At 34.2% G+C, this 14,270-nt stretch overlaps 1 protein-coding gene across 7 annotated transcripts in view; it reads right to left on the reverse strand.

The window, feature by feature from the left end:
* AGL (amylo-alpha-1, 6-glucosidase, 4-alpha-glucanotransferase) overlaps positions 1 to 14,270 on the reverse strand; it is a 98,079-nt gene that overhangs the window by 26,535 nt on the left and 57,274 nt on the right. For all 7 annotated transcript variants that reach the window (XM_043876561.1, XM_043876560.1, XM_043876563.1 and 4 more), the window contains 8 exons: positions 12,279 to 12,403; positions 12,078 to 12,190; positions 11,838 to 11,972; positions 9,122 to 9,252; positions 5,953 to 6,089; positions 5,586 to 5,719; positions 4,520 to 4,695; positions 788 to 890 (listed from right to left, as the gene is read on the reverse strand). In XM_043876561.1, coding sequence (XP_043732496.1) covers positions 788 to 890; positions 4,520 to 4,695; positions 5,586 to 5,719; positions 5,953 to 6,089; positions 9,122 to 9,252; positions 11,838 to 11,972; positions 12,078 to 12,190; positions 12,279 to 12,403 — 1,054 coding nt within the window. The remainder of the gene's footprint in view (positions 1 to 787; positions 891 to 4,519; positions 4,696 to 5,585; positions 5,720 to 5,952; positions 6,090 to 9,121; positions 9,253 to 11,837; positions 11,973 to 12,077; positions 12,191 to 12,278; positions 12,404 to 14,270) is intronic.

Below are 14,270 nucleotides of genomic sequence, written 5' to 3' on the forward strand. Positions count from 1 at the left end.
GACATCAAAACAAAAATATTTTAAAAAATGCTTTTTTTGCTACAGGTTTTAACTTGTAGAGCAATGATTTCAAACTTAAGTCTTAGGCCACTGAAAATCACTTGGAGCCCCTGCAAAAACACAGATTTCCATCTGTCAACTCTGCCTTTCCACCTCTAGGTTTGGACTCAGGGAGTTCAGCACAGGGACCAAGAATTTGCATTTCTAGCTAGCTGTCAGATGGTGGTGATACTGATTTATGGAACACTAGACAACACTGCTGTAGAGCCTTCCTTTTCTACCTTTGATAAAATGCATTTGTAGTATTGTGACACAGAGACACCATTTTAAGTCTAGAAAACATAAAACTGGAGGTTATAAGGTCTGCACTAAAAAGAAGGCAACCTGATATAATTCTCTTTACAGGACTCTGTCATTATGGAAGAACAAAAAATGGAAGACTTTCCATTTTACCTAAAAGTCATCTGCATTCTTATACTTAATTCAGGCACAGACATTTTACTCTTTAGTGAGCGATGTTTGTAACATCCTGAAATAAAGTAGCAAATGCTGAAGATAACCTGATGTGTAATGTGAAGTATTAGAATTTGGTAACTTCAAAGATTTTCACACCTTTGAAATTCTATGATCCTATTAAATGAACACACAACAAATAAAACAAAAATCACACCTCAGGAAAACATGCCTACCTACCAAATGTTGAGAATAGATGAATAAGAAAGGTCTGAAGAGCACTGAAAAACACTCAGACATAAACTTGCATTGCAACTTTTTAAAGATTTCCTACCTGGCCTCCAAATAGCGTCCAGTAATCAGCAGTAGACCTCTAAGGGCAATAAAAGTATCCCTTCCCCAGCAGCGGAAAATACCAGCAGAGAAGTGAGGTAAGCCTAACAGAAAACACAGCAGAGTAATCTATTAACCTCAGTATACACAAGCTTATGAACTCCACGACTACAGATGAGCTGCTCTAAACTTTGGGGTTAAGGAGGAGGTGAAAAGAGTCTTCAAACTCTCTTAAAATTATCTGCAGAATGCATGGTTATTTTTATGTCTACTTGTGTGTGATGAGGTTCCATAATCATATCTGATTCTTAAAGGAATCTGTCACTCAAAATAGACTAAGAATCAGTGCTATAGAGTGATGCTTATTTGAACTGGTTAGAATGTGTGAATTTTTAAACACAAACTTTCTTTTAGCAAATTAAAGATTAAAATCAGAGGTCAGATATTTAACACATGAAGAAACACTCAATATAGTAATAATGATATAAAAGGTTCTACCTGCAGTTTGAAGGCAACAAATTAATCTAAATATGGGATGATTACCTTAACGGAATTACATGTTTATCGGTCTGTCGCTCTAGGGTTATTACTTCATCACCAAATTTCCCATTAACTTAAAACCACTTAAAAGTGTCACAGTTTGTTAGAAACAACTTTTACAGGTGAAAACAAGGATTTCAGATGTTAAATCACTTGAAAACTTTAGGTAACTGCAGCCTTTATACAGGAAGTAAAACAGAATGACCATAGATAAAATCTAAAATTTTACTTTTATATTGAGTTTGGTTTCTTATGAAATGTGAAAAGAAATACAATTGTTACATGTAACAATCAGCAGGAAAATAAAGCAAAGGGAATTAGCATTTCACTTAAAAAAAAAAACTGTGCTAAAGTATAAATGTAACAAAAATTTCAGGGAAGAAAAACCTCAGGTCATAAATAAAAGGTTCAGAGCATTCATTCATAACTATTTTCTAAACACTTAACACTATCTGACATTATCTTGTTTGTCTTCTGGTTTGTTGAATGAATGTCCCTACTCAGTAGAAAATATGACCCATGATAACAGAAACCTCATTAACCTTGTTTGTCAAGTTGTATCACTGAAAACTCTAACTGGTATATATCACTATGAAAGTGTATTGGATGAATGAAATAAAAGATTAACTATAAGGGGTAAATTGAGAGGTGAGAGAACTTGACTAAGACAAAATATTGGCAATACTTCACAATTAAAGTTTCTGTTTGTTAGGTCTTCACCTTGGAGAAAGACATTATTTTCTTCGGTTAGGAAAAGATCAGAACTAAAGGTAACATCAGACATTTCTTTCTATGTTTTCTCCCAAATAGTGGTATAAAATTTCCCTAAACACTTTTATATTGTTTACACACAGTTAGACTTCCCAGGTGGTATAGTGGTAAAAATCTGCCTGCCAAGCAGGAGATGCAGGTTTGATCCCTGGGTCAGGAAGATGCCCTGGAGAAGGAAGTGGCAACCCATTCCAGTATTCTTGCCAGGAAAATTCCATGGACAGAGGAGCCTGGTGGGCTACAGTCCGTGTGGTGGCAAGGAGTCAGACCTACTGAGCAACTGAGCACCAACATACATGGTTGACATACAGTTTATAAATATGGCTGATGATGGTACTGAAGACAGCAGCGAATATGTATATATATAGTGCTCCGTGTTGTACACATTTCCTAGTACTTTATTTTTTTTTTTTTGAAATTTGTTTAAAGTTTTTTATTTTTTTTTTCTCCTTTATTTATTTATTATTTTTTTTCCCAGTGCGTTTTGTCATACATTGATATGAATCAGCCATAGATTTACACGTATTCCCCATCCACTTAACACCTGGCATAAAATGTAAGTATAGACAGATCCAAGGGTAAGTTTGAGTTGGTATGCCCTGAACACAGGCACTCTTGTTAAAAAGTCAAAACTAAAACCTCTAGCATAGATGTGTGAAAATATTTGTATTCACTAAAACATTTTTTAAAACATTTTTTAAAATAAATTAATTAAAAAAAAAAAAAAAAAAAAATTTAATTAATTAATTTTATTTTTGCCTGTGCCGAGTCTTCGGTTGCTGCACAGGCTTTTCTCTAGTTGCAACAAGCCGGGACTACTCTCTAGTTGCGGTGTGTGGGCTTCTCATTGCAGTGGCTTCTCTTGTTGCAGATCATGGGCTCCAGGGCATGTGGGCTCCAGTAGTTGCGGCTCATGGGCTTGAGAGCACAGGCTCAGTAGTTGTGGCACATGGGCTTAGCTGCTTCGTGGCATGTGGGATCTTCCTGGACCAGGGCTTGAACCTGTGTCTCCTGCATTGGCAGGCAGATTTCCAGGGAAGCCCTATATTAACTTTTTGACCTTTCAGAATATATGACTTACAGATCACACATCTTCTGAATAATTTCTACCTTGTCAATTAGTGTAAAAGTTTATAATTATACACATATTTTGTATCACTGTCAGAAAAGGAAGTGGCCTTTGTATCATTTAAAAATGAAACCAAGAAATCTATCTGCAAATCCGTATACAGTCCTATATATTGTTAGTATGGAACACACAAAACTCTCTTTTAGGATGCTAGAAAGAAATACCAGAACTTCTATCCATATTTATAAACTATATTTTTAGTTTTTCTTTTTGTTTTATATTGTACATGATATGTAAACATACCAAGTATACTAACATATGAGTATTTCATTTATGATCTCAATATTCAATACATTCATTTTGGGAGTGTTTAACAACAGCAGTGGATAATCAAAAATGTTGAGCTCACTATTTTATATAATAGGCTTCTAAACAACAGGCTTTAAAATCAACTTCTGCATTTTTTCCACAATGTTCTTGTTCAGTTTTATGACCATCTGCTATAGATTCACAGGGGAAAGTACCAGAAGGATATCAAATAGTTGAGTGAAAATCTAAAACACAATTATATAATTAAAACATTCAGAAGGTTCATATAATCCTTCTAAGTGAAATGTTAATTTCTTTTTTAGTTGTTGGGTCCTAGTAGGTCATTTTTATTGGTCTAAGTGAATGCAAATTTAAGGGTAAACAGAGGCAATCACATAGACAATACTGTTACTTTCATCCAGCAATTGGTATTTCTCAGTTTAGTTTGGAAGTTCTTAACTTCAGTGGACTCAAATATTAAATACTTTTTAGAAACAGCTTGAAATTTATTAAAAAGAAACCAAAAGCCTATTTTGTTGAGAATTATACCTGTTACTTGATTTGGGTTTTAAATATACTTTCAGGAAAGATGCTAATGGAGTTGGAAGCATTTAATTGCAATTAGACACATAATAAAAATTATTTAGCACTTGTTTTGTGTTTTGTAACTTGTAGAGGATCTCCACATGATCTCTTGGTAATTACAAGGTTGGGTAAATTTTTTATATTGGGGGAAAAAAGTATAATGTAACGGGAAAGGTAGTAAAACAGATTTGATTGAAAAATGCAAAATGTTGGAAAAAATTCACATGCAGAAGAAAGGGATTAACTGGCCAAAAGAAAAAAAATGCACATAAATAAATGTCTGGTGCACAGTGATACTAAATAGCACCGTTATTATTGTTATAAATGTATGCCTGTGAAATTTTACTAACCAGTAACATAAAATCTTGGAAAACATCATGAGTTTTTAAAAATAATCATTTCTTTATAATTTTCCTAATACTGACTGACACATTTTAACCTTGTCCCATAGTTTCTTACCTGCAGCAAGAGACACGCAACACTGTTCCTTCTCTCTTGTGATCTCATTCAGCCTGCACGGTACATCCGTGAGGGAAGGTGAAAGAAGTGGCAGAGAAGAGAATCTTCCTACTCCACACATTTGGACTGAACCCAAGGAAAGGTGTTTCACAAAGGTAGAACCATTCTGAACAAAGCTGCAACAAAGTTATAGAGTTCAAAGTGTTATGGGTAGAAATAAAAAATTTTTTATTACTTATTCAAAAAAATTTATTAGGGTAAGAACACCTAATTTGAGAATCTACTTTTTAAAACAGATTTTTAAGGGCACAATACAAATTGTTATTTACAGCCACAACGCTGTACGTTAGATCTCAAAACTTACTCATCTTGCATACCTGAAATTTTACGCCTTATTGATTCAAAAAATTTTAGGAGTATTATTTTAGTTCTTTTTTTCTCTTCAAAAAGTTTCTCTATTCAAATGTGTAGCAATGCTAAAATCAGTTGAACAGAATTTTAAATTTGGTTAAGGTTTCAGAACTGCTTTCATTTCACCCAGTATTCTATCTAGCTGGCTTTAAAATGCTTATTGTAAAACAAATGGTAGAGTTGAAGTCTTATCCTTTCTGAAGTTATGCCCAAATTGCCTTGGCTGCTCTTCACTGGTACATTCCAGCCTGTGGTTTCATCTCAGGGAAATCGCTAATAAAGGCATATTTCATTTATAACAATAGCAGAATATTTTTTCTCTTAATTAATAAAAAATTAGAAAAAAATAGTATGTGTAGATTTAAAAAATTTTATCCATTAACTTAACAACTTGAGGAATAGAGATAACACCAAGCAATTAAAATTTCCCATCAACATGCTTTTTAGCTTCATAGAATAGATTTTAATATCTAAGTTTGTTTCTGTATGTTCCAGGTTAAAGGATGTTAATACATTTTATTCCCACTTATTAACTTTTTCAGCTCTATGCATGCATGACAATTCCTGATGTTTTGGTCTTTTTAAGAGTGTATACACTGACTGTATGTGGCTTCTACACCAACATGCCTATCTACTCAAGCTTTGCTGGGTATACCTTGACATTTGCTTCCAAGCTACATCCAGAAGAGTGGTGTATGCACCGATTAATATAGCATCAAAGTAACACGGGATAAGATAACGTGGGATCTGCTTCAGGTAGAAGAACATAGCCTGCAACCATTTACCAACCTGTTATAAAAATAATTTTAAAAGTTAACTTGGTGTGCTTATAGGTTAGGTGTATTTTAACATGCCATTGTACTATCTAGCAATCTATTAACCAGATTTTCACTTATAAGAACTGAAAGATGGAGAAGAAAATGTTTCAGGTTAGAAAACAACATAAACGTATATGTTAATATATATTTCTTACTGTGCCCCCCACCTTCTATTCTTTTGGATGAGAATATAACTTTACTTACTTCAGCAATAGTTCCTGACCGCGAAATAAGTCGGTTACTGACATAGTCAATCATCCAGTCTCCAGATCTCAAATTATCACAGAAGGGATGCCCCAAGTCATTCTTTGGTCTTATTTCTGCCAATACGGACATTAATCCTGAAAATTCAGAGAAATATCATACCAATTTCATCACTGGCAGAGGTAGTTTGCTCTCATAGCCCGGCAACCTGCTGCTAGTCTCCAGCGACTGAGGGTGAATATACATACAGCTAGACACAAGAGCAGCATAATCCTCAGTGGCACTTCCCATGACTGGAGGTAAGTGTGGCAACACTGCCTTGAACCAAGATACAAAGGCAGGCTGATGGGGACCGCGGTCGATCGCATGAGCTATGCAGAGTTTTCCAAGATTCCTGTTTTCTGGGGTTAGTCCTGCTCTTTTGAATTTTAATATTACAATATTCAAAGGCAAATGGCACAGCTTCCCTATCCTAAGGCATCTAGGGCAGAAAACTGGTAAGTTTGCCTTTTTACAGTTGAAAAGTGGTAGACTCATGAATATTCAAGCAAGATTTAAGAAAAACCATAGAACTGGCCTCAGAGACAGCAAGATCACCTATGGTGATACTAAGAATAAAGTCTGTTCTGGAAAGAATCTTTGAAATATAACAGGAGTTTGTGTTGCTGTTTAGTTGCTAAGTTGTCTGACTCTTTTGCAACCTCATGGATTGGATCCTGCCACCAGGTTCTTCTGTCCATGGAATTTTCCAGGCAAGAATACTGGAGTGGGTCACCATTTCCTTCTCTAGGGGATCTTCCCGACCCAGAAATCGAACCCTGTCTCCTGCATCAGCAGGTGGGTTCTTTATTGCTGAGCCACCAGGGAAGCCCATAACAGGAGGTACTTGGAACTAAATGAAGTATCAAAATGATGTATACATACATATCCTCAAGTACCACTCAATTAGAAATATTAGAATTTCTATGCACGTGTGTGTGTGTGTGTGTGTGTGTGTGTGTGCACGCTCAGTCGTGTCTGATTCTTTGTGACTCCATGTACTGTAGCCCATCAGGCTCCTCTGTTCATGGAATTTTCCAGGCAAGAATACTGGAGTGGGCTGTCATTTCTTACTCCAGGGCATCTTCCCAACCCAGGGATGGAACCTGCATCTCTTGAGTCATCTGCATTGCCAGGCAGATTCTTTACCACTGTGCCATAGAAATTTTTGGGCTTCCCAGGTGGCTCAGTGGTAAGAGGACCCACTTGCCAATGCAGGAGATGTAGTATGTTCAATCCCTGGGTCAGGAAGATCTCCTGGAAGAAATGGCACCTCACTCCAGTATTCTTGCCTGGAGAATCCCACGGACAGAGGAGCCTGGCGGGCTGTAATCCATAGGGTTGCAAAGAATTTCTATGTATATATAACATATTGTTATTTCAATGACAGACAGCTAGAACAATAATACTTCTTTCCATCACTTAATAGGGTAGTAATTTAAAATTATATTGGCTTCACTGACTTCATTCCAAATAAATTTAGTTCGTTAGAATTTAATTAATTTTATTGTGTATAATAAGCATGTTTTGAAAATTTAAAGTTAAATATATAAATTTAAGATATTATTGTTACAAGAAGTAGGGAAGGGGAATTCGGGTTAGAGAAGAGAAAGGTCAGTGAAATGGTTAAGTTTGATTTGAGTAATCCGAGATTGTTATTAAAAGCCTACTGGAAATACAAGGTGATTGTTGGAAATATTAAATAGCCAGAGGGAATACAGATTGGTATAGAGTAAAAAAATAAATCAAATAAAGGCAATTATTTTTAGAATGAATGAGAAAAATCATTTCATGAGAAAGTAGTGGGAAAGTAGAAAGTATAGTTATGTCTATAACTATACTTAATTAATTATAAGGAACATAAAGGCGAGAAAAGAAGTTCACACAAGTACAGTCTTTTCAGGCAAGTAGAAAAAGGAGTTTAACATCTTGGAATGAAAATGGAGTAGCTATCTGCTTATGGCTGAAACATGTACATTTCTTTATTACAGCACAAAATAAAAAATGAGAATATTTCAGAAAAAATGTCATAAGCATAAAAAGTCTTAAAATTTTTTATCGAAAGCTTTTTATGTGCTTGATTTTGCAGAAGGTATGAAAGCTAAAAACAAGAATCCTTCAAAAGGCAAACATTATTCTTCTTCTAAGGGTACAGTCTACTTAGTGGAGTTTGATAGCTAGTTATCACTGAATACTTACTATGAACTAACCACTCACGGTCTAAGTACTTTTTACATATTAACTCATTTAATCCCAACAGTAAGCCCTTGTGGTAAACACTATTTTTATTTCCATTTTACAGATGAAAAAATTGAGCCACAATTTACCATATAATTAAAGCTAGTCAGTGCAACCCATAAAGTTTGGTTCTAAAGCCTATTTCTTGACCATGATCAAACATTCACAAAAAATAGTATATTAATTATTAAAATAAAGCAATAAATTCCAAGGGTTAATAAGGGATATAATAGATAAATACAATGGATGTCTGGAAGACAAAGAAATTACTGTGAAGTCAATAGTTAAGGAAGGATTTGTGGAAGATGTTAAGAATTGAATTGGCCCTTACAGATGGGAGATGTACAAAGAAATTAGGAACTGAAAAGGAGGCTTGTTAAGTTGTAAACTTCATGAACTAGGAATATATGTGCAGTAAACCAAATTTCCTAAATAAAAACCTAAGAAAATATGGCTAACCAAATGAATTAAGCTGACAGTTAAATATTTAGTTCCTTTATCTCAGTTTAGAACTATTCTCACTACAAAATATTTAACTAAAAGTTCTCTTTGTAGGATAAAGCAAATAGGCAATAAAAAATATTTCCAATTATATGAAAAAAGATGACTATACTTACAGCCTAGTCCCATTTGGGGCCCAAATGAATGATCTCATTTAATCCTCAAAAAGTCTATGGATTAGACAATACTATTCACATTTTATGAAGGCAGAAGTTGGGGCACAGAGAATTTAAGTTACTTGTCAGAGGTCAATCAATGAGTAGGTGGCAGACCCATGATTTGAACCCAAGCAGTTGAACTCTGAGCCCATACTCTTATTTCTATAAGGAAGATACCACATGACCTTAAAAAAATACCCCTGAAAAGCTTCACCATCTTTATACTTGCTTACCTTGAAGACCTGCATATTTAAGAGGTAACCAGTTTGGTATGTTATAACATCCTCCACCATCTTCTTGCTCTTCTGATTCACATCGGTAAAGTACCTGATTTAGCTCAGCCAAAGTTAATCTAGAGGCAATACTAACAATTGGAAAATAAAGAAAACTGGTTAAGTATAATGAAATTCCACCTGCTCTCAATAAAAATAAAGAAGAAAATCTGAACCATAACCATAAAATATATGGTTTTGGAAATGTATGTTTTAGGAACTCAGCATTATACTATACATTGTAAGCAGTACACATTATAAACAACAAACAACAAACATGCTGAAAACTCAATTAAAAGTAACACTTCTTCCAAGACAAGGAATTATAAGTGCTAAATTTTATTAATTAGAAGTACACTGAAAAAATCTTTTGGTTGTTATACCCTTTATCTTTTAAATTTCTGTTTTTAATCTTTCTATTTCAGACTTAGTCTTTTTTCTCCTTTATATTCTCCTATGTATGACAAGCACTTTTATACTATCTTAAACTCAAAATAATTATCAAAGGACCAGGAGAAGGATAATCAAAAGTCACAGTTAACTACCTTAGAAATCATGTGTTATTCTACTGTTGCCTATCTCTCCTTTTCCTTTCTGTCCTGTCCTAAAGTTGCACTATCTTTCAGATTTGTTGTTCAAAGAACTAAGATTTTCTTAAAGTTGTTTCTTGATAATGATCAGAATGCAGAAACTAACTCTCACGGCTTTAGTTTCAACCAAGTTTCAGTTAGCAGTGAGATTGTGTAAGGGACCACACCTACCTGAATGCAACTGAAACCCTACCTTCTTGCATTTCTAATTACTCAGGTAAATTCACCTTATATAACTGAATACATATCCTCATGAATATTATGTGAACACATATTTTCTTGAAAATATTCTCTTCTTTCTCATTTACTTCTGCCTCAACTTAGAACACGACTTGGTGACTAAACCCCCACCATCAACTTAGAAAACTGTCAGCTCTGCTTTGATGCCTCTGTCTCTGCTAGTGTCCCTCCTCTCACCTGGGACTGACCCTTTGTAATTTGTGAGTCAAATCAGCAGCCTCAGTACCAAGTCCATTCTACTGCAGTATTTACCAACATGTAGCCAGTGAACTCCTTGCATAAGAATCACCTGGACATCATATTTAAGTGCAGACTCTTGTCCTGAGATAATCTTAGTAGCTTTGATGAGGAATGTGCCATTTTATCGGAGAAGGCAGTGGCACCCCAGTCCAGTACTCTTGCCTGGAGAATCCCATGGACGAGGAGCCTGGTGGGCTGCAGTCCACGGGGTCGCTAAGAGTCAGACACGACTGAGCGACTTCACTTTCCCTTTTCACTTTCATGCATTAGAGAAGGAAATGGCAACCCACTCCAGTGTTCTTGCCTGGAGAATCCCAGGGATGGGGGAGCCTGGTGGGCTGCCGTCTATGAGGTCGCACAGAGTCGGACACGACTGAAGTGACTTAGCAGCAGCAGCAGTGCCATTTTATAAACACGCCATAGAAGCACAAAACTGCTTCATCTCAGATTATAATGTATCTACTAAGTATGGCTTGAATTAAGAGTTAATATCCTTACTAATAAAAGCTCTTATAGAACAGCAAAACCAACTGAACAGAACAGAAAAATGAACTAATATTTAAAAATGACATTTCACTAAATAAATACAAATGACTTATGAACACAGAAATTAGCTTAATATTTACAATAAATTGAGTTGTAATTTTAAAGTGCTTTATATTTACCAATTTGACTAGTAATAGCTAACACTTATTGATCACTAGTACTCTCTGTCAAACACTGTTCTCAGAGTCACTATATCTCCTAAGTAACTTGCCCGAAGTCTGTCTTCTTACAGTTAATAAGTCTGAAATTGGATTTAAATCCAGGCAGTCTGGTCCCATCCTCTATGCTCTTAAACATTAGATTATAATAACATATACTCAGTAAGGATGTGGGATACTGGACTTTTACATAGAGCTGAAAATATTAATATAATCTGTTTGGAAGGGATCTGGCAGTATTAAAAGCCTCAAATACATGATAGTCTAACTCAGAAATTCCATTCCTGGAAATTATCCTAGTACTCATGATATATAACATGTATTGAGCATTTATTATGTGCCATGAATTGTGTTAAGTGTTTCATGCGCATTATCCGATTTAATAAAGTCTAAGAGGTAGGAATTATTTTAAGCCTCATTTTCCAAATGAGGAAACTGAAATGAATAAAGTGTAAATAACCGGTCCAAGTAAGTGTCCAAAAAATGGAGACTGATGAAATAAACTCTGGTATAGCCAGATATTAGAACAATGTATTGGCATTAAAAAAATGAAATGGTAAAGAGTATGATGCATGTAACTTAGTCTCAAACAGCTCAGAAAAACTGTATGTGTGTATATATAAAGATGTGTATATACATATAGATATATATATGTGTGTGTACATAGGTATACATGTATATCTATCTATCTAGAGAGCATGTATGAGTGAGAGAGCGTGTGTGCACACAAATGATAAAGCAAAAGGACAAAATGTTAACAATAAGTGATGCCAATACTGCTGGTCCTTGGACTATCCTTTGAGTAACAAGGATATAGAAAAGCCTTAAAACTGCTTAAATCAGGCTTGAGACAACTTATCAATTATTAAAGTGGCAAATCTCCATAAAATAAGGCATACTTACGAAGCAAAAGGAATTTTTAATATAGGATCTGCGTTGTCAACAGCAAGACTCCCAGATTTAAAGTGAGGACTGAACTGTGTTAGATGATTTCGAAGAATTCCAACAGCAACTTGCGCATGTGGATCAAGACTAACTCTGAAAACATTAATTAAAATGTGGTTGATTTTTAGGAGTAATTTATTCAAAATTAACAGAATACGTAAAACATTTTAAATATTAAGTCAATAGCTTGAACTCTACCTGAATATAATAACACTTCCTGGAGACAAATTTTCAAATTCTATTTCTTGAATATATTCATTGGGTCCTTTTGTAGTAACTCCAGCTTGTTTAACAATTTTACTTTCATTGAGCTTGAAAAAAATATATAAAACTATTCAATAAATAATTCTAATGTCCTTAAAATGTTAAATACAGTAGTGAGATGAGAGTCCGAAGTACCTGAATATGTTCTCTAATTTCTACTGTGATGTTTGGTATTCCATTGATTGAATTAGCATCCTTCCTATACGGTGCTGTATTTCTCTCAACAGTTCTAGCTTCAAGAACTACTTCTTCAATTTTGCCTAGGAATATATAAAAACTTTAACAAAATTTCATATTAAACCATCTGAAATTAAGAACTGCTAAAGGAGTTTTAAATCATTTAACTTAAAGTTGACTATATTAGCTAACTTTAAAAAAAAGCAATCTGAGAGTAGATAATTCTATGTAACATACAGTTTTTACACATGTTTTTAAAAAATTAACAGAACTATTTAAAAGAGATTTCATCAAGTAATAACAGTTTAGCTCTGGGAAACAATGTGAAACCTTCCTAATATTGACAGGAGAGAAAGTAGACCATTTGAAAGGCTTACATTTTAAAAATGGAATATTTCAAAGACAGAAAAAGTAGGGAGAAGTTAAAACACCCAGATCCCACTACCTCGCTTAAGAAAATATTCCAAACCCAACTGATGTCCCTGTGCTCCCTTTCTTTCCCTTCAGAGGTAACCACTACCTGCAGGTTGGTCTGCATTGATCCTGTGCATTTTTACTACATATACATGTTTCCCTAAGCACCACATACTATTCTCCATATTTCCAAGTTTATGTAAGTGGATTCCAGTTATATATACACTTGTGCAACTTCCTTCCTGTCGGATAACACCGCAGTTTTTCAAATTTAGTTATATTGCTATGTTAGCTCTACCTCATTTATTTCAAATGCCGAACAGTATTCCACTGTATGAGTATACCAAAATGTATTCATTTAACCACGATTGTCATTGATTTTCCTCTACTATAAATAATGTTACAATAAATATTTTTGTGCATATTTCTTAATGGAAATGCAGGAGAGTTTCTCAGATACATACCTGGAAATAGAATTGCTAGATCAAAAGATATATAAAACTGAAACTTTATGATTTAAATAATTTGAACTTTAAGCTGTTAACCTGACAATGAAAGAGCTTCTGATCCAGAAATCTACTTCTGAAAATATACACTGAGAAAAGTACTCAAAACAAAAAGGTTATTCCTAGTGTATAATGAAATCTTAAAGAACACGGCTAAACACACACATAAACGTTAAAAATGGAATGCTAACATAATAAAATATAAAACATTCAACATAATGAAAATCACAATTATGTGGACTGACAAAATGGAAAATGTTTTAAGAATGATCACTGATCAAAAACAAAACAAAACAAAACCCTGAGATATTACTATATACACTGAGTGCAACCATGTGAAAATATATATGTATATCAGCAACAACCAGGTGAGATTACTGAATATAAACTTGTGAACAGTTAAAAAAAAGAAATAGACATTTAATGCTAAAATTATTCAAGTTGATAACTTCTAAAAATGGGAGTTATGAATATTTTGCAGTTAGCAACAAATATAGAATATGATCATTTTTGTGAGAAGCTTCATTCACTCAATTAGTCAACGGACTTGGACAGCTGCTATATGCACAGGAGCATGTTATGCCATAATATATTATATATAATAATAAATAAGGAAATTAAATACACATGTCGAGAAAACAATCAAGCACTAATAAGTATATACCACAAGAATGCATTTTATAATGTCTGAGTGCTACAGAGACTATAATTGCTATATGCTCAGAGGACAGAGAGTTTACTGAGCACTTAGAGAAGGCTTCTCAAAGGAGGTTAAACTTTAGTCCTTGAAAGATGTAAAGAGTTCATATATAAGTAGGAGTAAGGCTACTTAGGGAGCAGTGAAAATATCTATTTGGTTGAATCAGATGAGGATGGATTACAAAGTGCCTTAAATATTAAACTATTTTCCATTTTGGTTTATATATGTAAATATATGTATACATATACACAAAATACTTGGACACACACAAATATATATGTATATACATATGTACATGAATATACATATAAATCTAGCTGGGTATAGAAG

Source organism: Cervus elaphus, chromosome 20 (genome assembly GCF_910594005.1).
Source record: "Cervus elaphus chromosome 20, mCerEla1.1, whole genome shotgun sequence".
Lineage (NCBI taxonomy): Eukaryota > Metazoa > Chordata > Mammalia > Artiodactyla > Cervidae > Cervus > Cervus elaphus.